Source organism: Panthera onca, chromosome D1 (assembly GCF_046562875.1).
Source record: "Panthera onca isolate mPanOnc1 chromosome D1, mPanOnc1 haplotype 2, whole genome shotgun sequence".
Classification (NCBI taxonomy): Eukaryota; Metazoa; Chordata; class Mammalia; order Carnivora; family Felidae; genus Panthera; species Panthera onca.
In genome coordinates, this window is record NC_138348.1 from 51,537,643 (window position 1) to 51,563,468 (window position 25,826).

The 25,826-nt window shown below is 38.3% G+C and overlaps 1 protein-coding gene across 3 annotated transcripts in view; it reads left to right on the forward strand.

Moving 5' to 3' along the window:
- The window catches only part of LOC132661391 (interferon-induced very large GTPase 1-like), a 56,463-nt gene extending 30,910 nt beyond the window's left edge, over positions 1–25,553 (forward strand). For all 3 annotated transcript variants that reach the window (XM_078433174.2, XM_078433175.2, XM_060605874.3), the window contains one exon: positions 16,488–25,553. In XM_078433174.2, coding sequence (XP_078289300.2) covers positions 16,490–23,782 — 7,293 coding nt within the window. In that variant the 5' untranslated portion in view covers positions 16,488–16,489 and the 3' untranslated portion in view covers positions 23,783–25,553. The remainder of the gene's footprint in view (positions 1–16,487) is intronic.
- The last annotated feature ends 273 nt before the right edge of the window (positions 25,554–25,826 follow it).

Here is a 25,826-nt window from a genome sequence, read left to right on the forward strand (position 1 = left end):
TTTCTTGTCCAAAGCAAAGCAACCATGAATGTAAGATACTCAAGATATTGTACACTCCAGATATAAAAATCAAGACTGAAACAGAGATAAGTATGAGCAGGATTTAGAGGACAGAAATTTTTTATGTCAACTTTATTGAGAAATAATTTGTGCACAATAAAATGCATCCTTCCATATTTTGATGAATTTTACCAACTTGAAACCACTGAAACCTTGAAACCATTCCTACAATCAATGCACAAAAAACATTTTCATCCTCCTAAAAGATTCTCAGTGCTCCTTTGCAGTCCATCCTTCCCTCTGTCCCACCCCTAGGAAACCACTGATTTTAGTTACTATAAATTATTTCGATATACATATATATTTTATATATTTTTATATATTTTTATATTTATATTTATGTGTAATACATTATGTATTATATATGTGGAATAATACATTATGTATTATTTTGTTGATGGCTTCTTTTGCCCAGCCTAATTTTTTTTTTTTTACTTTTTCAAGTTTATTTATTTATGTTTAAGGTTGTTTTTTTTTTTTTCTGAGAGAGAGAGAGAATGAAAGACAGAGCACACAAGCAGGGCAGGGACAGAGAGACAGAGAGAGAGAGAGAGAAAGAGAGAGAGAGAGAGAGAGAATCCCAAGCAGGCTCCATAATACCAGTATAGAGCCCGATGTGGGGCTTGAACCTACCAACCATAAGAACATGACCTGAGCCAAAGTCAAGAGCTGGATACTTAATCAACTGAGCCACTCTGGCAACCCTATTTATTTATCTTGAGAGAGAGAGAGAAAACAAACGAGTGGGGGAGGGGCAGAAAAAGACAGAGAGAGAAATTTAAGTAGGCTCTGCACTGACTGAATGGAGCACAACACAGGGCTTGATCTCATGAACTATGAGATCATGACCTGAGCCAGAATCAAGAGTCAGATATGTAACAGACTGAGCAACCCAGGCACCCCCCCCACCAGCATAATTTTTAAATTCAATCATGTTGTTGCAAGTATAAGTAATTATTCAATTGTATTGTTGAGTAGCATTTCATTGCATATCATATTGTGTTTCTCTATTTACCTACTGACTGACATTTTAGGGTATTTCCAGTTTGGGGCTATTATGAAAAAAGCTGCTATGAAGTCTATACAAAAATCTTTGTATGAACATAGATTTTTACTTCTCTTAAATGCATACCTATGAAATTTCATTGTTGTGTGGCAGGTGCATATGTAACCTCTTATGAAATTTCCAAACAATTTTCTAAAATAGTTACCACCAACAGTAATGAGAATTCTAGTTGCTCTATATTCTCCTTGACACTGGATATTGTCAGTCTTTTTAATTTTAACCATTCTAATGAGGAGTACTACCTTATTGCAGTTTTAGTTTGCCTTTCCTTGATGACTGATGTTGACCAATTTTTCATTTACTTATTGAACATTAAATGTATTATTTTGTTAACTGTTCAAGCTTTTGGCCCATCTTAATTACATTCTCTTACATACTGTTGAGCTGAAAGAGTCTTTATATAATCTGGATACCAGTCCTTTGTCATACATATACATTGCAAACATTTTCTTCCATTCTTTGGTTTGCCTTTTTTCCATTTTTAAATTGAGGTATAATTGACATGACATTATAGCCTTTTAATTTTCTTTTAATCTTTAATTTTTCTTGATCCTTTTAATGTGTTCTGAAATTCAGTTTGCTAATATCTTGTTGAGAATTTTTGCATCTATATTCATCAAAGATATTGGTCTATAGTATTCTTGTAGTGCCTTTATCTGGCTTTGGCATCAGAATAATGCTGACCTCATAAAATCAGTTTGACAGTATTCCTTCCTTTTCATTTTTTTTGGAAGAGTCTGAAAAGGTGTTAATTCTTCTTTAAATGTATGGTAGAATTTACCAGTCAAGACATTTGGTCCTGGGGTGTACTGTGTCTAGAGAGTTTGGTTATCAATACAATCTCCGTACTCATTGTTTGTGTGTTCAGAATTTTCTATTTCTCATTTATTTAGTCTCGGTGGTTGGTTTGTTTTTAAGAATATATTCATTTCTTCTCAGGTATCCAATTCATTGGCATATAAGTGTTCATCATAATCTCTTATGGTTCTTTGCATTACTGTGGTGTTAGGTTTAATGACTCCTTTTTTATTTCTGATTTTATTTACTTGAGTCTTTTTTTTCTTAGTTTAACTAAAGGCTTGTCGATTTTGTCTTTTTCATAAAACCAGCTGTTCATTTGATTGATTCTTCTACTATTTTTCTGCTAATTCATTTATTTCCACTCTGATCTTGTTATTTCCCTGCTTCTACTAATTTTGGGCTTTGTTTATTCTTTTTACAGTCCTTGAGGGGTAAAGGCAGGGTTTTTATTTGAGATTTTTATATTTCCTTAATATACCTATTTATAGCTATAAACCTCCCTCTCATAACTACTTTTGAAGTATTCCATAGGTTATGGTATGTTGTGTTCCTCTTCGATTCGTTTTGAGATATTTCTCTATTTCCCTTTCAATTTTTCTTTTGACTCATCAGATGTTCAGGAATGGGTTGGTTGATTTCCATATATGGAAATTTCCAACTCTCCTCTTATTGATTTCTAGTACCATACCATTGTGGTCAGAAAAGATACTGGATATAATTTTAATCTTAAATTTCCCAAGACTTGTTTTGTGTCCTATCATATGATGTATCCTGTTCCATGTACTCTTGAAAGGAATATGTTCTGCTGCTGTTGCATAGAATGTTCTATAAACATTTGTTTGGTCCACTTGGTCTAATGTGTATTTCAAACCCACTGTTTCCTGGTGGATTTTCTGTCTGGATAATCTACCCATTGCTGAAAGCAGGGTACTGATGTCCCATTATTATTGCATTATTGTCTATTTCTGCCTTCAGATATGTTAGTATTGGCTTAATATATTTAGGTGCTCTGAGGTTGGGTGCTTATCTTTTTATGACGGTTATATATTCTTGATGAACAGACACTTTTATCATATATTATATATTTACCTTCTTTGTCTCTTGTTACCATTTTTTGTTTAAAGTCCATTTTGTCTGATATTAGTAAAGCTACCCCCACGTTCTTTTGGTTTCCACTTGCATGGAGTATCTTTTTCCATCTCTTCACTTTGAACCTATGTGTCTCCTTAAAGCTGAAGTGAATCTCTTGTAGGCATCATATAGTTGGGTCTTGTTTTTTAATCCATCTAGCCATTCTGTGCCTTTTGATTGGTGAGTTCAATGCATTTACATTAGGAATGTTACTGATATGTAAGGATCTACTAATGCCATCTTATTAATTGCTTTCTGTTTGCCTTATATTTCTATTGTTTCTTTTTCCTTCTGTTTCCGAGTACTTTGTAAATTTGTTGTTTTCTGTGGTGATATACTCTGTTTCCCCTTTAATCTTTTGCGAATCTACCCTATGTTTCTGATTTGTGGTTATGATGAGGCTTATACATCTCATAAATAAAAGTCTTTTATGTTGGTTGCAATTTAGTTTTCATTGCCTACAAAGGGTCCCCCCTTTTTCTTCCTTCTTTTACATTTTTAATACCATAATTTACCTCTATTTATAGTATATATTATTATAATAGCTATAGTTATTTTTAATATTCTTTTAACTCTTATAGCATTCAGTGGTAAACACATTATGTTAGAGAATTAGAGTTTTCTAAATATTTATCTTTACCAGTATGTTATATTTTTTATAAGTTTTCATGCCACTAATTAGAATTTTGTTTCAGCTTGAGGAACTCCTTTCAGTATTTCTTGCAAGGCAGGGCTAGTGGTGATGAAATCCCTCATTGCTGTTTGTCTGGGAAAGCCTTTATTTCTCCTTCATATAGAAAGGTTAACTGCCAGATAGAGTATTCTGTTTTATTTTTTTAATATTTTTAATATTTATTTATATTTCGGAAGACCACAAGTGGGGGAGAGACAGAAAGAGGGAGACAGAAGATCTGAAGCAGGCTCTGTGCTGACAGGCTGACAGCAGTGAGCCTGATATGGGGATCGATCTCATGAACCATGAGATCATGACCTGAGCCAAAGTTGGACACTCAACTTTGAGCCACTAGGTGCCCCAAGCATTCTTTTTTTTAAATTTATTTATTTAAATTAAAGTTAGTTAACATACAGTGTAGTATTGGTTTCAGAAGTAGAACCCAGTGATTCCTCTCTTACATAGAACACCTAGAGCACATACCAACTAGCGCCCTGCTTAATGCCCATCACCCATTTAGCCCATTCCCCCCACCCATCTCCCTTCCAGCAACCCTCAGTTTGTTCTCTGCATTTAAGACTCTCTTATGGTTTGCCTCCCTCTCTGTTTTTATCTTATATTTCCTTCCCTTCCCCTACGTTCATCTGTTTTGTTTCTTAAATTCCACATATGAGGGAAATCATACAATATTTGTCTTTCTCTGACTTATTTTGATCAACATAATACACTCTAATTCCATGCATGATGTCGCAGATGACAAGATTTCATTCTTTTTGATCGTCAAGGAAAATTCCATTGTGTGTGTGTGTGTGTGTATGTGTATATATGTACACACACACACACACACACACACATATATATACATATATATATCACACATCTTCTTTACCCATTCATCAGTTGATGGACATTTGGACTCTTTCCATAATTTGCTATAATTGATAGCACTGCTATAAACATTGGGGTGCATGTGTCCCTTCAAATCAGCACGTTTGTATCCTTTTGATAGCAGTGCAATCACTTGGTTGTAAGGTAGTTCCACTTTTAATTTTTTGAGGAAGCTCCATAATGTTTTCCAGAGTGGCTGCACCAGTTTGCATTCCCACCAATAGTGCAAAAGTGTTCCCTTTTCTCCACATCCTCGCCAACATCTGTTGTTTCCTGAGTTGTTAATCTAGCCATTCTGGCAGGTGTGAGGTGGTATCTCATTGTAGTCTTAATTTGTATTTCCCTGATGATGAGTGATGTTGAGCATCTTTTCATGCGTCTGTAAGCCATTTGGATGTCTTCTTTGGAAAAGTGTCTATTCATTTCTTCTGCCCATTTCTCCACTAGATCATTTGTTTTTTGGGTGTTCAGTTTGACAAGTTCTTTATAGATTTTGAATACTAACCCTTTATCTGATATGTCATTTGCAAGTATTTTCTCCCATTCCATTGGTTGCCTTTTAGTTTTGTTGATTGTTTCCTTCGTTATACAGAAGTCTGTGTCTTGATGAGGTTCCAATAGTTCATTTTTTCTTTTCTTCTCTTGCCTCCAGAGACATGTCTAGTAAGAAGTTGCTGCAGCTGAGGTCAAAGAGGTTGCTGCCTGTTTTCTCCTCTAAGATTTTGGTGGTTTCCTATCTCATATTTAGGTCTTTCATCCATTTTGAGTTTATTTTTGTGCATGGTATAAGAAAGTGATCCTGTTTCACTCTTCTGCATGGTGCTGTCCAGTTTTCCCAGCACCATTTGCTGAAGAGACTTTTCCATTGGATATTCTTTCCCGCTCTGTTGAAGATTAGTTGGCCATACATTTGTGGGTCCATTTCTGGGTTCTCTATTTGGCTCCACTGCTCTATGTGTCTATTTTTGTGCCAATATCATACTGCCACTCTTGATGATTACAGCTTGAAGTCTGGAACTGTAATGCCTCCAGCTTTGGTTTTCTTTTTTGACATTACTTTGGCTAATGAGGGTCTTTTCTGGTTCCATACAAAGTTCAGAATTGTTTGTTCTAGTCCTGTGAAGAATACTGGTGTTGTTCTGATAGGGATTGCATTGAATGTGTACATTGCTTTGGGTAATATATACATTTTAACAATATTTGTTCTTCTACTACTGCATGAGCATGGAATGTTTTTCCACTTCTTTGTGTCTTCTTTAAGTTCTTTCATATGCTTTCTATAGTTTTCAGTGTACAGATCTCTTACCTCTCTGATTACGTTTATTCCTAGGTATTTAATGGGTTTTGGTGCAACTGTAAGTGGGATTGAATCCTTAATTTCTCTTTCTGCTGCTTCATTATTGGCATATAGAAATGTAACCAATTTCTGTATTTTGATTTTATGTTCTGCCACTAGCTGAATTCATGTATCAGCTCCAGCAGTTTTTTGATGGAGTCTTTTGGGTTTTCCACACAGAGTATGTCATTTGAGAAGAGTGAAAGTTTGACTTCTTCCTTGCCAATTCGGATGCCTTTTATTTCTTTTTGTTGTCTCATTGCTGAGGCTAGGACTTCTAGTACTATGTTAAACAACAGTGGTGAGAGTGGACATTCCTGACCTTAGGAGGAAAGCTCAGTTTTTCCCCATTGAAGATGATATTAGCTGTGGGTCTTTTGTATATGGCCTTTATGATCTAGAGGTATGATCCTTCTATCCCGAATTTCTTGAGGGTTTTTACCAAGAAAGGATGCTGTATTTTTGTCAAATGCTTTTTCTACATCTATTGAAAGGATCATATGGTTCTTATCCTTTCTTTTATTTATGTGTATCATATTGATTAATTTGCAAATATTGAACCAGTCCTGCATCCCAGAGTAAATCCCACTTAATCATGGTGAAGAACTCTTTTAATGCACTGTTGAATTCAATTTGCTAGTATCTTGATGAGGATTTTTGCATCCAGGTTCATCAGGTATTTGGCCTGTAATTCTCTTTTTTAGTGAGGTCTTTGTTTGGTTTTGGAATCAAGGTAAGGCTGGCTTCACAGAATGAGTTTGGAAGCTTTCCTTCCATTTCTTTTTTTTGGAACACTTTGAGAAGAATAGGTATTAAACTGTTCTTTAAATGTCTGGTAGGATTTCCCTGGGAAGCCATCTGGTCCATAACTCTTATTTTGGGGGCCACTTAGAGTATTCTTGATTAACAATTTTTTTCTTCCAACACTTCACATAGGTCATTCCAGTCTCTCCTGGCCGGTAGGGTTTCTTCTGAGAAATGCACTAATAGCCTAATGGGGGTTCCTTTGTAGACTACCATCATTTTTTCACTGGATTTTAGGAGTTGCTCTTTATCTTTGATTTTTGACAGTTTCGTTATAATGTGTCTTGGAGGTCTTTTTGCACTGAGATAATAGAGTAATCTCTTGGCTTCATAAACTTGGATGTCCAATTCTCTCCTCAGGTGTGGGAAGTTCTTGGCTATTATTCATTTAAATAAACTTTCTGCAACTTTCCCTCTTCTCCTTCTGGAATCCTTATTATTCTGATTTTTTTTTCTTTTTATAAAATCCTATGCATCATGCAGATTTCACTCTTTTCTCAATCTTTTTTCTTCAATCTCTACTCATTGGGTTATTTAATTTTCTTGTCCTCTAACTCACTTATTCTGTCTTTCACTTGTTCTACTATTGTGTACATGCTCTCTATTGCATTTTCCATTTCATTCATTAAGTTCCTCAGCTCTACTCTCTAGTCTGTTGAGGGTGTATCACCAGACAATCTCATCCACCAGGGAAGTAAAGCACGAGCACACGTACTAGGACTGAAAGATGGTGAACTATGTCTTTGAAGGGTGAAGCCAAAGGAAACTTGGTGGAGGTCTGTAATGTCTGTAATGGTCTGTAATGGTCCTGATGTGCAAATTGGTTATCTGACCTGTGTATAGGGGCAAAAGACTAATCGAACCATTTAGTAACTGGTTCCCTCCAAAGTTTCCCTCAGGATAGCTGGCATGCTCACACACAAACCTACAAGTTTTATCTAGTAAAGTGAATGACTAGGGTCTTCAACCACAACTATTTCAACCTATTCTCAAACTTCAAATGGCTAAGAAGCCTGCCTTGCTAGCATGGAGCCGGGAGAGGAATGTAAGTGCCTAGTGGGCTACTTTTGGTAAGCAGAAGTAGTGCTACAAGATGAATCAAATGCTTGGTTAAGGTACCCAATGCCAAAACTGATTAAACCCCAGAAAAGATATTGGTTGATATAAACAGGATAATGTCAATGGAAGTTGGAACCCACTAAGAAGTATGTAAACACCCACTTGCTGAATGACCTAGCCCTGAAAATGTTGGGAGTGATAGGCCCATACACAGCCATGGCTGGCATTTGGTGATGCATGCAAGAAGGATGGAAGCAAGTGGGGGCAGGGAACATGGGTTCCCCCCAGGGCCACCACAGCCACTATGCCACAATGAGTAGGAAGGCCACTGTGGTGAGACTTGAAGCTTTGGGCATGGGCCCAGGTGGAGCTCCCACTGGTGCAGATCTTGGTGATAGTAGCAAATATTCAAATGAGAACTTTGAGGGCTGGGGGCACCTGCATGACTCATTGGTTGAGCTCCTAGCTCTTGATCTCAGCTCAGGTCATGATTTCATGGTTCGTGGGATCAAGCCCCATGTTGGGCTCTGAGCTGACAGTATGGAGCCTGCTTGTAATTTTCTCTCTCTGCCCCTCCCCTGCTCTCATGTATGCACATGTAAGCAGGCTCTCTCCCTCTCTTTCAAAATAAATAAATTTTTTAAAAACTTAAAAAAAAAAGACTTTGAAGGCTGAAGTGGAGAAAGGTTCCATGTGAACAGCAATTGAACATGGGTCAGTTGGTCCTGAGAGATGGGCAAGCACCATTGTGAAAGGACAGGCAATTGCCTCCATTGTCTTCGGCCAATCAAAAGGGAGTCCATTCATATTTTTAAAAAATTCACCTAGAGGAGGATGGGGGCACAGTAGGAGGACCTCAGGCTTGTCTCATCCCAGGAATACAACTAGGTAACTATCAAATTATTCTAAATTCCCAAGAAACCAATCTGAAGATTGACAGAACAAACTCCATACCTAAAGGGGGAGAAGAAGCCACATCAAAGAAGGTAGGGAGTGTGGAGACATGGTTCAGGGGAGAAAAGTATCACAGGTGCTGTGGAGAGTAGGGAGCCATGGTTGTGGAGAAGGGTGAGAGAGGTCAGAACACACAAGGGAACACAAAAAGACAAGATTTCCACAAAGCCATAGGGTGAGAAAATGACAGGGCTGCTTTCTATACGTTCTTGCAACCAGTGAGTCTTAAAGCCCAAAGTTTTAAAGGTCAGCAGGCTGGACTGGGATAGAACCCTGAGGGCACTGCCCTGCTCCTGAAGAAAGGTCAGGCAAACAACCTAGGGGAAATGGCCTGGAAACAGTGACCTGAAGAATACCTGGGGCACACAAGGAGGGAGATTATTTTCTCTCCTTGGGGCACATCCCTAAAGGCAACATTCATGAAGAAGCCTCTACAGGGACAAAGGAGCTGGCTGGCACCATTTCCCTCCTCCACCCCTCAGCATAAGCACAGAGCCACCTGCTGGCAGCACGGCACAGACACTGGGGCCTAACTTTCTTACACCAAGCCCCAAACACCTGTGCTCTGACATGACTGACCTTCTTGGTCAAGCTTGCCTCAGTCCCAGTGCAGCAGGCCCCTCCCCAAGAAGACTAGTACAAACCCCTGTCCATGCCACTCCCTAAAGCCTGAAATTTTAAAAGTTATCAGGCTGGGCTAGAGCTCAGAGGGCACTGTCCTGCTCCTGGAGAGAAGGCAGGTAAACAACATAGGGGCACACAGTGTGGAAACAGTGATTGGAAAAATGTACACGGGGGAATTATTCCTTCTTCTCAGAGTGCTTCCCTAAGAGGCAGCATTCATGGAGAAGCTTCTAAGGGGACAAAGAAACTGGCTGGAACCATTTCCCTTCCCCACCCGACAGCATAAACAAAAAGCTACCCTGGGTAGCAGTCCAGCACTGACACTAGCTGCCTAACTTGCTTACATCTAGTCCCACACAGCTGTGGTCTGGCGGGACTGCCCTTCTCAATCAAGCTTGACTCAGTCCCAGCACAGTGGGTGCCTACCCCAGAAGACCAGCAGAAACCCCTACCAACACATCTCCTAACCACAGAGTTCTGCAGGGTCTCAGTTCTAGTGGAAGTATTATCAGGTCTCATTTAACAAGCAGACCAGACCCCACCTAGTTAAAACTTGCCACATTCTGACCAAGGAGCAAACATTTTCCTAATCGGGGTAAGGAAACAGACATCCACATCCAGGAGACACAGGGAACTCCTTAAAATCAACAAAACTGGCCAACATCAAGACATATTGTAATTAAATTTGAAAAATAGAGTGATAAAGAAAAAATCCTAAACGCAGCAAGACAAAAGAAGTCCTTAATTTACAAGGGGAAATCCATAAGGCTAGCTGCAGATTTCTCAACAGAAACTTAACAAGCCAAAAGGTAGTGGTATGATATATTCAAAGTGCTGAATGGTAAAAATCTTCAGCCAAGAATACACTATCCAGCAAGGCTATCATCAAAACAGAAGAAGAGATAAAGAGTTTCCCAGACCAACAAACACTAAAGGAGTTCATGACCACTAAACCAGCCCTACAAGAAATATTAAAAAGGACTCTTTAGTGCAAAGGAGAGACCAAAACTGACAAAGACAAGAAAGGAACAGAGAAAATACCCAGAAACAATTACAAAGCAAGTAATAAAACTGCACTAAATGCATATCTATCAATAATTACTCTAAATGAAAATGGACTAAACTCTCTAATCAAAAGATATAGGATGTCAAAATGGAAATAAACAAACAAACAAACAAACAAATAAATAAATAAATAAATAAATAATAAATAAAGAAGACTCATCTATACGCTGCCTACAAGAGACTCATTTTAGACCTAAAGACACCTGCAGCTTGTAAGTAAAGGGATGAAGAAACATTCATAACGCAAATGGATGTCAAAAAAAAAAAAAAAAGCCAGAGTAGCAATACTTACTTATATAAGGAAAACTAGTTTTAAAACAAAGACTATAACAAGAGATAAAGAAAGGCACTTTATTATGACTAAGAAAACAATTCAACAAGAAGGTATAACAATTGTATGTTTATGCCCCCAACATGAAGCACACAAATACATCAAAAAATTAATAATACACATAAAGAAACTCACTGACAATAATACAACAGTAGGGGACTTTAACACCCCACTTACATCAATGGATATATCATCTAAGTAGAAAAACACTAAGGAAACAATGGCTTTGAATGACACACTGGACCAGAAGGACTTAACAGATATATTCAGAACATTATCTTCAAACAGCAGAATACACATTCTTTTCAAGTGCACACAAGACATTCTCCAGAATACATTACATACTAGGTCACAAATCAGGCCTCAACACATACAAAAAGACTGAAATCATACCATACCGAAACCAGATAAAGACTCCACTAAGAAAGACACCAGGCCAATATCCTTGATGAACATGGATGCGAGCACTGTCAACAAAACACTAGCAAAACAAATCCAACAGTACATTAAACGAATCATTCACCATGTTCAACTAGGACTTATTCCTGGGTTGCAAGAGTAGTTCAACATTCACAAATCAATCAATGTGATACACCATGTTAATTCAAGGAATGACAAGAACCATATGGTCCTTCCAATAGATGCAGAAAAAGCATTTGACAAAATACAACATCCATTCATGATAAAAACTGTCAACAAAGTAGGGTTACAAGAAGCATACCTCAACATAGTAAAGTCTATACATGAAAAACCCACAGCTAATATCATCCTTCATTGGGAAAAACTGAGAGCTTTTTCCTACCATCAAGAACAAGACAGGGATATCAACTGTCACCACTTTCATTCAACATAGTACTAGAAGTCCCAGCCTCAGCAATCAGAAAAAAAAAAAAATCAAAAACATCAAAACTGGCAAAGAAGAAGTAAAACTTTCACTGTTTGCAGATGGCATGATACTCTATACAGAAAACCTGAAAGACCCCACCAAAAAGTTACTAGAATTGATACATGAATTCAATAAACTTGCAGACTACAAAATCAGTGTAAAGAAATCTGTTGCATTTCTATACACCAATAATGAGGCAGCAGAAAGAGAAATTAAGGAATCAACCCTATTTACAACTGGACCATAAACCATAAGATACCTACGAATAAGCCTAACTAAAGAGGTAGAAGATCTGTACTTTGAAAACTGTAACACACACTGATGAAAGAAACTGAAGAGGTCACAAAGATATGGAAAACCGTTCCATGTTCATATGGATTGAAAGAACAAATACTGTTAAAATGTCTGTGTTACCCAAAGCAATGTACACATTTAATGCAACCCCTATCAAAATACTACTAGCATTTTTCAAAGAGCTAGAACAAACAATCCTACAATTTGTATGGAACCATGAAAGACTCTGAATGGCCAAAGCAACCTTGAAAAAGAAAAGCAAGGCTGGAGGCATCACAATTCCAGACTTCAAGTCATATTACAAAATGCAGTTTTCAAGACTGGTACCAAAATAGACACATAGACCAACAGAACAGAATAGAACACTCAGAAATGAACCCACACTCTATAGTCAATTAATCTTTGACAAAGCAGGAAAGAATATCCAATGGGAAAAGGACAGTCTCTTCAACAAGTGGTGTTGGGAAAACTGGACAGCAACTTGCAAAAGAATGAAATTGGACCACTTTCTTACACCATACACAAAAATAAATTCAAATGGATGAAACACCCTGATGTGACACATGAAACCATTCAAATCCTAAAGGAGAACACAGGCAGTAATCTCTTTGACATTGGCCATAGCAACTTCTTACTAGATATGTCTCCTTAGGCAAGGGAAACAAAAGCAAAAATAAACTATTGAGACTTCACTAAGATAAAAAGCTTCTGCATAGCAAAGGAAATAAATCTAAAAGACAACCTACGGAATGGGGGAAGATATATTTGCAAATGATATATCTGATAAAGGGTTAGTATCCAAAATATATGAAGAACCTATAAAACTCAACACTCAACAAATGAATAATCAAATTTAGGGTCACATGGCTGTATCAGTCGGTAGAGCCTGTGATGCTTGATCTAGGGGTTGTGAGCTTGAGCCCCATGTTGGGTGCAGATTACTTTAAAAAATAAAACAATATTTTAAAAATGAATAATCAATTTTAAAAATGGGCAGAAGACATGAAGACATTTTTCCAAAGAAGACACACAGACAGCCAACATGAAAAGATGCTCAACATAACTCATCATCAGGGAAATACAAATCAAAACCACAATGAGATACCAACTCATACCTGTCAGAATGGCTAAAATCAAAAACACAAGAAATAACAAGTATTGACGAGGATGTGGAGAAAGGGGAACCCTCTTGTACTATCCGTAGAAATGCGAATGGTACAGCCACTCTGGAGAACAGTACGGAGTTTCCTCAAAAAGGTAAAAATAGAACTATCCTATGATCTAGCAATTGCACTAGCTATTTACACAAAAGATACAAAAACGCTAATTCAAAGGGATAAAAGCACCCCTATGTGTATCGCAGCATTATCTACAACAGCCAAATTATGGAAGGAGCTCAAATGTCCATTGACTGACAAATGGATAAAGAAAATGTGGTATATATATACAACGGAATATTACTCAACCATAAAAACGAATGAAATCTTGCCAATTGCAAGGATGGTGATGTAACTAGAGAGTATAATGCTATGTAAAATAAGTCAGAGAAAGACAAATACCATATGATTTCATTCATATGTGGAACTTAAGAAACAAAACAAAGGAGCATAGAGCAAAAAGGAGAGAGAGGCAAACAAAGAAACAGATTCTTAATTATAGAGAACAAACTGATGGCCATCAGAGGAGATGGGTGTGGGGATGGGTTAAATAGTTGATGGGGATTAAGTAGTTCACTTGTTGGGACGAGCACCAGGTGATGTATGTAAGTGTTGAATCACTAAATTGTACATCTGAAACTAATATTACACTGTATATTAACTGAAATTTAAATAAAAATTTAAAAAATAAAAATTTTTTAAATTAAATAAATAATTTATTAAATTTATTTATTTAAATAAATATATATTAAATTATAATAATTATATATAAATATATATTAATTATATAAATTAAATATATTTATTAATAAATAATTTATTAAATTTAATAAAATAAGTAAAAATAATATTGAATGTTTATTACTCATCTGTTTCTTAATCTTATAAATTACAGCTTATAACTTTATTAATTTCAGTAATTTGTAGATTCTTTTGGCTTTTCTATATAAACAATTATTTTCAAATAAACACAATATTTTATTTAAAAAATTATAATAAAATAAGATAAAAATTGTTCAGCTCCAGAATTTCTGCTTGTTTCTTTTTTATGATCTAGTATCTTTGGTAAGTGTCATTTTATTTACGTATCTCCCCCTGATTTCCTTAAATAGTCTTTCTGAGTTTTTGTTGCTCACTGATTTTCTTCAAAACAGGTATTTCAAATTCTTTATCAGGAAGGTCACAAAATTCCATGCCTCTGAACTAGATAATTGAGAATTATTATCTTTTGTTAATGACATGTTAATGACATTTTTCATGTCCTTGTAGTTTTGCTGCTTTGCATCCGAAGTTGGAAGACACTTCCTTAAATCTTTACTAGTTCCCTTCAGTCAGAGTATTCTGTGTATTGGTACTATTATATCTGGGGTTTTCTCTACCTTTGTATGGATACAACTGCTCCATTGTCTTGCTCTCTCTTGTGGCAGAATTATTAATCTTTTAGGTCTTGTCTGGTTGTTACAATTCAGCAGATTGGCTACTGGAAACTTCTCTTTTGTTTTCCAGAAGGTGGTGCTATGGCTCAACTGTATGGTTTCTCTCTTCCTCACAAATCCTGATCTGTTTTGCTCACAGCACTCTAAAAGACTAGCTCTCACCACTGAACTCAGGAGCATGCACAGGAAGTCAGCCACAATGGGAGGTGGGGTGTATGTGTCAGCTTAGCACTTGGTCATTGAGGGTGCCCTTGGACCTGCTGGGGAGTTCCTTGGGTGAGGTTCTCCCAAGAGGCTCATGGTGGGGGGGGGGGGGGGGGGGGACTTCCTGCTGAATTCTTGAGTGTAATCAACAGGGACCATGTCCCTTTAAAGTCCTTTGATATTCTTCTTTCCCAATCTCTTCTCCCTTCTCCCAGTCCTGACTTGATACTCTGGGATGAATACCCAGAAATGGATTTCTCTAGCCATGTCCCACACAATTGGGAGTAGATGGGCTATCTACTATCCTTTAGCCCCACTGGAGAGGTCACTGCCAATGGACAGTTCCAGTCCACCAATGTCAGCAAATTTGTGCAGGAATCTCCCATCAAGAGGGCTGGATTTCTGCAAATTCTTTCATCTGTGAGTATAGGACAGCACACTCCAGGTTTTTTTCGGAATGTGGCCAGGGGGCTGGGGCAGACTTGCTGGTTTTGCTGGTTCCATGGCCCATACTGAGGTCTTCTGCCTATTACCAGATTCACAGGAGGATGAGACTACTCCCATGTCCCTTGGCCTATGGTGCTGTATTTCACAACTCCCACTGAGGCACTTTTGTTCACAGATGGATGTCTAATAAGTTGTTTTAAAAGGGAGCCAAAAAAGAGGAACATCTTATACCACCATGATGCTGATATCTGCAAGTAAGTTAAAGGACAGGACAGTAAATAAATATCATAAAATGGCCTAAGAAGAAGTGACAGAAAGACAGGAAAGAAACCACTCAACACAGGTTTCACAGAAACTTGAGAGGAAATATAATTGGTGGTGCCACTCTTGTTTTTTGTTTGCTATTGAATAATTTTTTTTTAATTTTTTTCTTTTTGTTTTCAAGTTTTTATTTAAGTTCAAGTTAGTTAAGATACAGTATAATATTAGTTTCAGGTATAGAATTTAGTGATTCATCACTTACATACAACACCCAGTGCTCATCACAGCAAGTGGCCTCCTTACTCTCCATCACCCATTTAACCCTTCCCTCTACCCACCTCCCCTCCAGTAATTCTGTTTGTTCTCTGTAGTTAAGAGTATGTTTCGTGGTTTGCCTGTCTTTTTTTCCCCTATGTCCATCTGTTTTGTTTCTTAAATTCCCATATGAATGAAATCATATGGTATTTGTCCTTCTCTAACTTATTTCGCTTAGCATAATACTCTAACTCCAACCACATCATTGCAAATGGCAAGATTCCATGTTTTTTTCTTTTTGTTTTCTTTTTTTCCTTTTTTTTTTTTTTTTTTTTTTTTTTTGGCCACTCTTGGTTTTAAAACAAACATCAGGCTATCAAACTCATGCATATTTCCAAACTCCAACCCTCAGCTCAATGCTTTCCATGCAATCAATTCTGTGTAATAGGAAATGCCAAAAGCCAGGCTTCAAGGTGCAACTCACCCTGGTAACTAAAAGGCAATCCATGTTGAGAACACCCACAAGGATGTCTTGCCAGAAGAAGAAGAAGAAGAAGAAGAAGAAGAAGAAGAAGAAGAAGAAGAAGAAGAAGAAGAAGTAGTAGTAGTAGTAGTTTTAACAAAATATATTCATTGGAACAATGAAAGGAGGAAATGAGAAAGCCTTGGAGACTTGGATCTTTAGTACATTCACCCTTTGGCTATGTGACTTCTAAGGTCATAACACAGGCTAATAGTGTCTTTTCTTCCCACAGCTATGGCCACAGCGAAGTCCACCCCTGATGAGCCCCTGCTCAGAGGCAAAAGAACACATGATCTCCAGGAGATGTTGACAGAAGTAGGAATGGCACTCGAGTACTGGTTGCCCAAGTTGCAGGAACACCTAGGTGTGACTTGTGCCCAGGCCTTACAACACCTGGAAGAAAAAGACCTCCAGAAGCTGAAATCTCAAGCACGACATTCCTGGGAGAAAAAAGCCCTGGAGATGCTTCTTAACATGTCACACTCAAATAGTCTTTCAGAGTTACAGGAGTCTCGGCTGGAGATGATGAAGAAAATGCAGAAGCATGCAGAGCAGACACTGCAAGAGCTAAGAGACTTGCTGTCAGAAGGGAGGCAGCAAGAGGAAGAAGCAGTGAGGAAAAAACAGGCAGAGCTGAGGCAGGCAATGGGGATCCCTGACGAATACTGGCCACCTCCCCAAAAGTCCCTACAAGAAGTCATGGAAAACATTCAGAAACAACTCAACCTCATGGAGGGGACATTGTCTCACAGGCAGAACCTCCCAGATGGAGATCTGGTGAGATGGGCATCTGGAGGGTTGGCTCTGCAGGGAATTTACAAAACTAGCGATGAAAGGGGTTTGATAGAGAAGAGAGAGGAGCTACTCAGTGTCCCAAAGAACTTCTCACTCTTTGGCCCTGAGCAGGGCACACGGATGGAAACAAGAGAATTTACATCTTCTCAAGCAGAATCCACATTCACCCAGACTATAGAGAAGCTGGGCTTCAGTGCAACTGCCTCAGCCAAAGGTAAAGGTTGGGGATTTAGCCTGAAAGCGAGTGTACATCACAGCATACATTCAGAATCTAAGAAAACCCAACAATCACATTCTGAGCACTCTTATTTTTGCTCAACCAAGTTCAGCTACATCCCGCTGGCTTCCTGCCACTTTCCCACTGATCAGCTCCAGTTATCCAAGGCTGCTCTCCAGGAACTAAAATGCATTGAAGACCTTCTGGGTCAGTCTGCAGGCTCAGACAGACTCCCTTTGCTAAAGTCCAGGAGTGAAGCCTTCTTCCACAGGTTTGGCTCTCATGCTAACCAGGGCCCTCTGCACTTGGGAGGAATCTACTGGTGGAAAGCCATTTCAGAGGGTTTCCAAAGTGAACAGCTGGCAGAAGTGAAACAGCAGTCAGCCAAGGCCCTGGATATTTACATAAGGGGCAGCTACAGTGGCTTTGGAATTCAAGTTGCTACAGACGTGGCTGTGACAGACTCTCATTCAAAAGACGACTCTCAGAGCACAAGCTCCCAAAATCTCCAAACCAAAATCCAATTATCTGTGGCCCAGACAGGTGGCCCACCAGAAGCAAATGACCTTTTCCAGTGGAAAGCTGGCCTAGTTGCCAGTAATCGAACCTGGTGTGTCATTGACCGGGGAATTCAACTGGTGCCCGTCTGGGACATCATCCTCTCCAGCCACAGAAGTGATTTTAAAGATCCTCTTCAGGTAGCTATGTGCCTGAAAGACAGCTACACTGCTCTGACTGGCCTCACTACCCAGATCCAGAGTGGAGAAGAATTACTCAGTGTTGTGAAGAAGGCCAGGGTTTTCCTAGAGGATGTGAAATCCTGGGAGGTATCTGACCCTGAAGAGCAGCTTAAAAAACTGATAAATTTCATGCAAATGTTGAGTCAAAAACTAAAAAGTTATGACACTTGGATTAACATATGCCTGACAGATAGGGATCTGCAGAATTTTCTGGTAAACACTGTCAACTTTTGCAAAAGGTATTCCATTTATGAAACAAAATTTATTAAATCTCAGTTGCGCAGCCTTTTGGATCCTCACATCTATAGCGTGACAAACTTTCCTCAGGCTCATTCCATCATGCAGTGGATCTTCAGGTCAGAGTCAGAGCAGGAGTATATCAAAATCTCCCAATTTTCTGAATTAATTAAAATCTTTCAAAAAACCAAAAATGACTTCATGGAAGTGAAGATTAAGTCCGAGTCCCCGGAAATAGTGGAGGAAGCACAAAGAAAGGCCACGTATGAGGTCAGCCTGTCTCTTTGCTGCTTCTTGAATTACCTCCAAGAAACAGAGCAGCCAGACATACAGCTCTTGCTACTTTCCATTGCAACTGGCGCAGGTTACCACATGGTAAATAAGACTTTTCAGTATCTCCTGGGGTGTGATGAGTTAGACTTTCTAGTGCATGAAATGCAAACTGCCCAAGATAAATACCAGGAGCTCAAAAATATTTGCAGCCACAGGGCTCAGGCATTCCTGGTGCTCACAGGTCTGACAGCCACTGTTGGAGTTACAGCTGTTTCTCCAAAGGAGAAAACACAACGTTTGACATTTATAAGACAGTACATAGGACAATCATTGACTAAAGAAGTTGTAGATGTCCTCACCAAACCTGGAGCAGATCATGACTGGGTAAACCTAGAGAAAGACTTGAGTCTGCTCATTGATGGGAATTATGAAGCCACCACCCCTTCATTGAAAATGGATGAAGTGAGAAAACATTTGCAAAGTATCTTCCATGAAAAGGAACTGCCTCACGAACCACATGATAATGAAAACAACAAATGGGAGGCCACAGAAAATGGAGCTTTCTTAGAATTGCTCCAGCGTCTAGGCCTAGAACACTACTACCCAAAGAGGATGAGCAGAGCTAATTTCCATCTGATCTACAAGACTTCTGTGTACAACACCCAGCCCAGCTCTGAACGGGAGCTTCCCTTCTACTTCCTACAGAAGCTACTGATGTTGGATTATGGGCTGAGATATCTGGTCTTCAAAGATGATGGAAACACAGAGAATCAAGTCTATCTAAGTGCCTCAAAACAGAAAAATGAGGTTTTTGATCCATATGATGATTTTTTTGAAGACAATGATAGTCCCACTAATCCTTCAGATACTAATTCCAGACCCCATATTCACCCTATGGATATTCAGATGGCAATTCTTCACTGTGCTGATGATTTTGCTAGACAATATATTCTGGCCAAACTTTCCATTTGCCAGTTTGCCCTCCCTCTTCTTATACCTAATCCTTGCAATTCTCAAATTGAATTCTCTCTTTGGTCTCTCAGTCAAATTAGGAGAAGCTGGCAGCAAGCAAGGAAATCAACAAAAGAGGCAAAGAACAATTACAAGAATCAGCAAATGTGTCGTGTCTCTACCCCCATTGTGTCCTTTGTTAGGGTTGGAAATGGCTTCTCCACTTCCAAATCTCAGATTATGAACTGTATTCTCAGTAAACGTAAACATGATATCTTTTTTCATCGCCATTGCAGAGGGAGTAGCAAAAACTGTCTCTTGATGGGGGGTGTAGTGGAAATCTGCTGGTTCTGTCCTGGGGGTGAAGATGAGGACAGATTTGACAACTGTCTGACCTTCACCAATCTTCATGGAGATGCCAAGGAACATGAGAAGCAACTCACCTTCCTGCAGGAGATCTCTTCTCTCATTGTAGTCCTCATGGCAACTTCTGATGGCAATCAAGAAAACCGAAAAATTATCCGTGGCCTGTGTGAGCTATCCAAACCTTTGATCTGTCTGCTTGATGACAAAGAAAAAACCACAGCCAGTAATTCTGGCCAAAAAGTGAGAATTGGGATCAGGAACAGAAATGAGGCAGAATTAACAGAGGAGCTCAAAACTACAATCAGACATTTGCTAGAGCTCTCTGACACTACTTTTAGCTTAGAGGACTGTGCCCAGATTGCTCGTAAGCAAGGATTCCTTATTGATGAAGACCAGAGAGACTGCAAGGAAGCCAAAGAAAAGGCAGAGGTTCTCATGGCCCTATTAGGAGAAATGCAGATATCTCAGATGAAGGAAAACTTACTACCCCTTCAGGGACACCTGTGGCATCTTTGGTGTAAAAAGGACAAAGAACTCTATCATCTGAGAGAAAAGGGAAATCGGAGCATTGAACAACACAAGAGTGAGATTGAGGCAGAAAAACAAATAATACGGCAGCAACAATTGACCAGAGCCTTTCCTCTCAATGAGTTAATGCAATCTGTCCTTGAAATTATCCAAAACCATTCAGAAACTCATACCAAACTCTACTTCTTACAATGGCTGAGTGTGTCTTTGGACAACCTGACTGCAGGACACTTGGAAAAACTGAATGAAAAGAAAAAGGCTTTGTGGTCACTGGTACAAACAGAAAAGAAAAAAGCACCAAAGAACACCTCCCTGAAACACTGGCAAAATGAGATAGAAGCTATTTCTACAGAGATTACTGACTGCACCTTGGGAATTGAACAACTTCTCAGAGAAATAGGCCAGATCTATGAAGTTCTGGAAGAAACTTTCTCCACAAAAGATAACCTTTTTCTCTCCCTTCCCCAGATTGCTGCAGATCTAATGATATCTGGTCTTCCCATTGAGCTGATGGATGGGGATGCTTCATATGTGCCTCTAAAGTGGGTAGCAGCTATTTTTGACAAGGTCTCTGAGAAACTTGGAGACAAACGACTGTTTGTTCTCTCTATCCTTGGCCTGCAGAGCTCAGGGAAGTCCACCCTGCTGAATGCCCTTTTTGGGCTGCAGTTCACTGTCAGTGCTGGGAGGTGTACCCGGGGTGCCTACATGCAGCTCCTGAAGGTGGAGGAGACATTCACAGAGGAACTGGGCTTTGACTTTGTGCTTGTTGTGGACACAGAAGGACTTCGGGCCCCAGAACTCAGCAGCAAATCCCAGAATCGTGACAATGAGCTGGCAACCTTTGTTATTGGACTTGGAAACTTGACTCTGATTAACATTTTTGGGGAAAATCCATCAGAAATGCAAGATATTCTACAAATAGTTGTCCAAGCCTTTCTGAGGATGAAACAAGTAAAAATCTCTCCTAGCTGCCTTTTTGTCCATCAGAATGTGGGGGAAGTTACAGCTAAAGACCAAACTATGGAAGGACGAAGGCGGCTAGAGCAGAGATTAGATGAAATGGCAGCAAAAGCAGCTGAACAAGAACAGTATTCAGATGTAACCCGATTTAGTGATGTCATTAAGTTTGATGTCAATACTCATGTCTACTACTTTGCTCACCTCTGGGATGGCAATCCTCCAATGGCCCCTCCCAATCCTCGCTACAGCCACAATGTCCAGGAACTGAAGAGTAGAATTCTTCTGACAGCCAAACAGGAATCTAGGGGAGGCATCATGAAGATATCAGATGTAAAATTCCGAGTCCAAGATTTGTGGAGAGCCCTGGTCAATGAGAACTTTATTTTCAGTTTCAGGAACACACGAGAAGTCATGGCCATGAGCAAATTGGAAACAATGTATAACTACTGGACCTGGGAGCTGAGGAGTCATGTGCTGGGCTTGCAGAACCAGCTAATCAACCAGATTCAGAATGGGAAAATCGAAACATTCAGAAAAAGCACATTTAAGGCGCCAGTCACAGAAAAATATGAAGCCATCAAGCAAGAACTTGAAAAATATTTTAATGAAGATCCAGATAGTGAAATACTGGTTCAGTGGAAAGCAAATTTTGAAAATAAGCTAATGATCCTTACAGAGGCACTTATTTTAGAAAGCCAAAAAAAAGCTGATGAACTTATTAGTTTTAAGAAAAGTCAAGAAAAACTGGACAGCAAAAAGTCAGGTTATGAAAAGGAATTATTAGAAAAAAGCCGAAGGTTGGCTTTAACTGTCAAAGGCACAGAATTGAGTGAGGAAGAGCTACATGAGAAGTTCAATCAACTTTGGCAAAAATGGGTCTGTGCTGTGTCCTCAACTCTCCCTCCAGTCACAGAGCCTAACATTGATGTGGATTCTGAAAACATCCTTTTGGAGTATTTCAAAAAGGAGAGAAATATTGTAGACACACTGAAGGAAAATCCTGGAGAAAAGTTTCAAATCAAATATGACAAACATGTCAAAATGAACATGAAATATTACATAATTACAAGGACATTAGAGGGCTATGATAAAATGTCCATAGATAAGACTACTGACCACATTATTTCAAGATATACTGAAACTATTAAGAATATTTGGACACAACAGCGTGATTACAATCCAAATTATTTCCATGAAATCCTGAGAATAATAGATGAGGAAGTGAAATCTGCAAACACTGATGGAAGATACACATTTACAAGTAAATATGAAATTGATTTATCTTTGTGTTTATTCCAAAAAGCATCAGAGACTTTTAAGAAGATGCACAGGGCATTCAAGAGAGCAAATGATCCTGTAAACTATCTGGAAAGTAAGAAAGAGGATTTCTTCATGAGTTTTAAGATATCTTGTCAAGGAGCAACTTCAGTCAAAACATTTGTTGATTTTCTGTGGCACAAACTCACTCCTGCTGTCTCTACCACCATATGGGAACAAATGGTCCTCAAAATTGCTGGGGACATGCGAGCTAACTGCCCAGCATTCAACGGAAACAAGTCTAACCTGGAGAAACATATTCTCATCTCTCTGGCAGAAGAAGAAAATTTTGATAATTACTGGGATTACCTTCATAATTCAGAATCATTTTTTAGGAATTACATTCAAAACCATATTAAAACATATTGTTCAGACAAAGGAAGTGAAAAAATAAAGACTTTTTTAAAAACAACTTTAGGTGATATCAAGACTGCCATCCTCTCAGCTATTCATAAATCCACAGTAATAGCCAAAGATAAAAGCAGCACTGTGTCTGGGTGGTTGGATTTGTTCTGTGATCACCTGGGGAGTAATGTGATCTTTCCAAGAAAAGACTTGATAAGCATTGAACACCAAGAGATAAAAGATATTGAGTTTCTCAAAGAAGCTATGAGTGAAGCTTTGGATCCCACAATGAAGAGAGTAGAAGAGAACTATTTGAATATGTCTGAACAAGAAATGGTTCTGGCAGTTCAGAAAATGCTCTCTGAACATCTCTCTGGCTGCTGGAAACAGTGTCCCTGCTGTGGAGCAATTTGTACAAACACAATCCCTAAACATGAAGGAGACCACAGTGTTCCCTTCCACCGTCCTCACGCTGTTAGTGGAGGGTATTTTTACAAAACAGACAATTTTGTCATTGATTGCTGTACTAATTTGGTAGCAAGCGATCTTCTATTGGTTTTGAGAGATGACTGGAAAGTCCCATATAAGAACTATCGACAGGCAGGAGGGGAGTATGCCATGTGGAGCATCACCCCAGACTCATCTACCCAGCCATACTGGAAATGGTTTGTCTCTCACTTCAGATTAAAGCTAGAAGAAAAATATCAGAAAAAATTTATAAATAAAGGTAAAATCCCTGATGCATGGGACAATATAAAAAAGCAGGATGTGCTCGATGACTTGAAAAAACAGTAAAACTCAATGAACCCCAATACTCAGACAATCCTAAAATACCTCCTCCTCACAGTAAGAATCCTCATTATTACATTTTTTCAAATGAAAAATCTAAAAATCAATCAATTAACTTTAAGTCTTGTGAAAAGACTTCATTTTTCATTGCCTCAATTCCTTCTGGCTCAAAAACATATTTCTAAAATATATGAACATATGATAAAATCAAATAAAACCCATTTAAAATATCTACTGTACATTTTAAACTATTATTCAGAATGTTTTTATTTTGAAATATATAATGTTATATAAAGTCTCAGAGAAAGTCATTTTCATAGGAGGAAAACAAAATCATTGCAGACTACTACAAATTTACAAATTTCTATAGAATAAATATATGGATATTTCATACAATATTGACTGGAAGCTACCAAAAGCCTTTTTTTCTTTAATCCTCTGAAACTGTGAGAAAAAGTTACTAATCCTCAAATGGAAAAACATTCATGGAAAATTCATGATCCCCAAGCATAGCAATATTTAGGCAGAACAGAATACTGTTCTGGAGAGGAATAAAACAGAGACTTTACCAGAACAAAGTCTGCATCAATTCAAGAAATGTTATCAAGCAAATATAGAAAACAGAAATCAAATAACTGTTCTTCTCATTTAATCCTCACCCTCTTCTTCCCTGGCATCTTGCCTATATATGTTAAAAAGGGGGGGGGGGGGTCACAAGAGCTTAGGTATTCAAAGCTTGGTGCTATATACAAGTCTAAGATAAACTGGCTTTTGGAACATAATTTATGACCAGGTAACATAATTTATGACCAGCTAAAAAGGGCCATTTTAATTGAAGCTGTGGATAGGGTCAAATCTGATTAAGCCATTGATGATTTTTTTTAAAAAAACTATTTCTTTAAGAATAAAATATCAACTATTCCTTTAAGAATAAAATACCAAAAACTATACAGTTTTTTGGTTCTAATATTTTAATAAGTAATTCTTTTTATACATTCAAGTATAAGGAAATACTCATCTCCACATTAGGTGATAAGTAACTTTTCATACTGTTTAAGTCATAGGGTCATGATCAGAATAAAAATGACAATCACTCTGAAGCTAATCAAGGACGTGAGAGGGGAAAGAAATAGCCATTCTACAAACCTACACCTTCTAAAACAATGACTTACACTAGGTTCTCAAAGCTGATGATCTAAAGGAATCCTGATACAAAGAAGAAAATTTATGTCGGACATAAGGGCATCCATTGGCTTCTATTTAAGACACACTATCAACCCCTCCATAGCCAGTGAAAACAAACAGCACAGGGAACCATAGTCAAAGGACTGGAATCTTTAAAGTTAGAAGATAGGAGTAATGACTCTGCTGTTTTATTACTCAAAAATTTTTCCAGAATACTATCAGTTTCAGGTAAAATGACCCATGTCTCCAAAAGAAATCCTGGAACAGAAAAATTATAAAGGATAAAGGAAACAGGTATTCTTGAACAGCACAATTTTCCTTTTGTTCTCTGGAAAATAATCGCTTTAAGAGTTGGAAGGACCTACCAATATGATTAAGTTGAAATGGTGATGGAAACAGAATCCCTGCATGGTTCCTGTCTCGCAAATCACTGCATCCTCAAAAACTGCAATGTTCAGTTAACATTTGCTGAATGTTTTTTGTATTTGTTTAATGAATCCAAAATCACCTTTAAGAAGTATTACATGTCATGTATTAACTTTGATTTTCAAGCCAAAATTGTGTGTAAATAAAGAAGATCTTTGACAAATTCCTCAGGCATTTAAGCAGTATGATTATTCAATGAGATTCAGACACTATGCTCAAGAAATCCCAGATAAACTGGCAAGAAGTAAATTGGGATAGAGAAAAGATGACTGTATAGGAATGGAGTTTTCTATGATAGTAATGGAGAGTGTAAAGCTGCCATAAAGGTGTAGTCAGGATTAAAGAGATTATAGTGAGAGATTCTTCCTTGGGAGATTACTAGAGTAAAATAACTTATTGAGAGCAAGGCCCTCATGATGGGATTAGTGCCCTTAGAAGA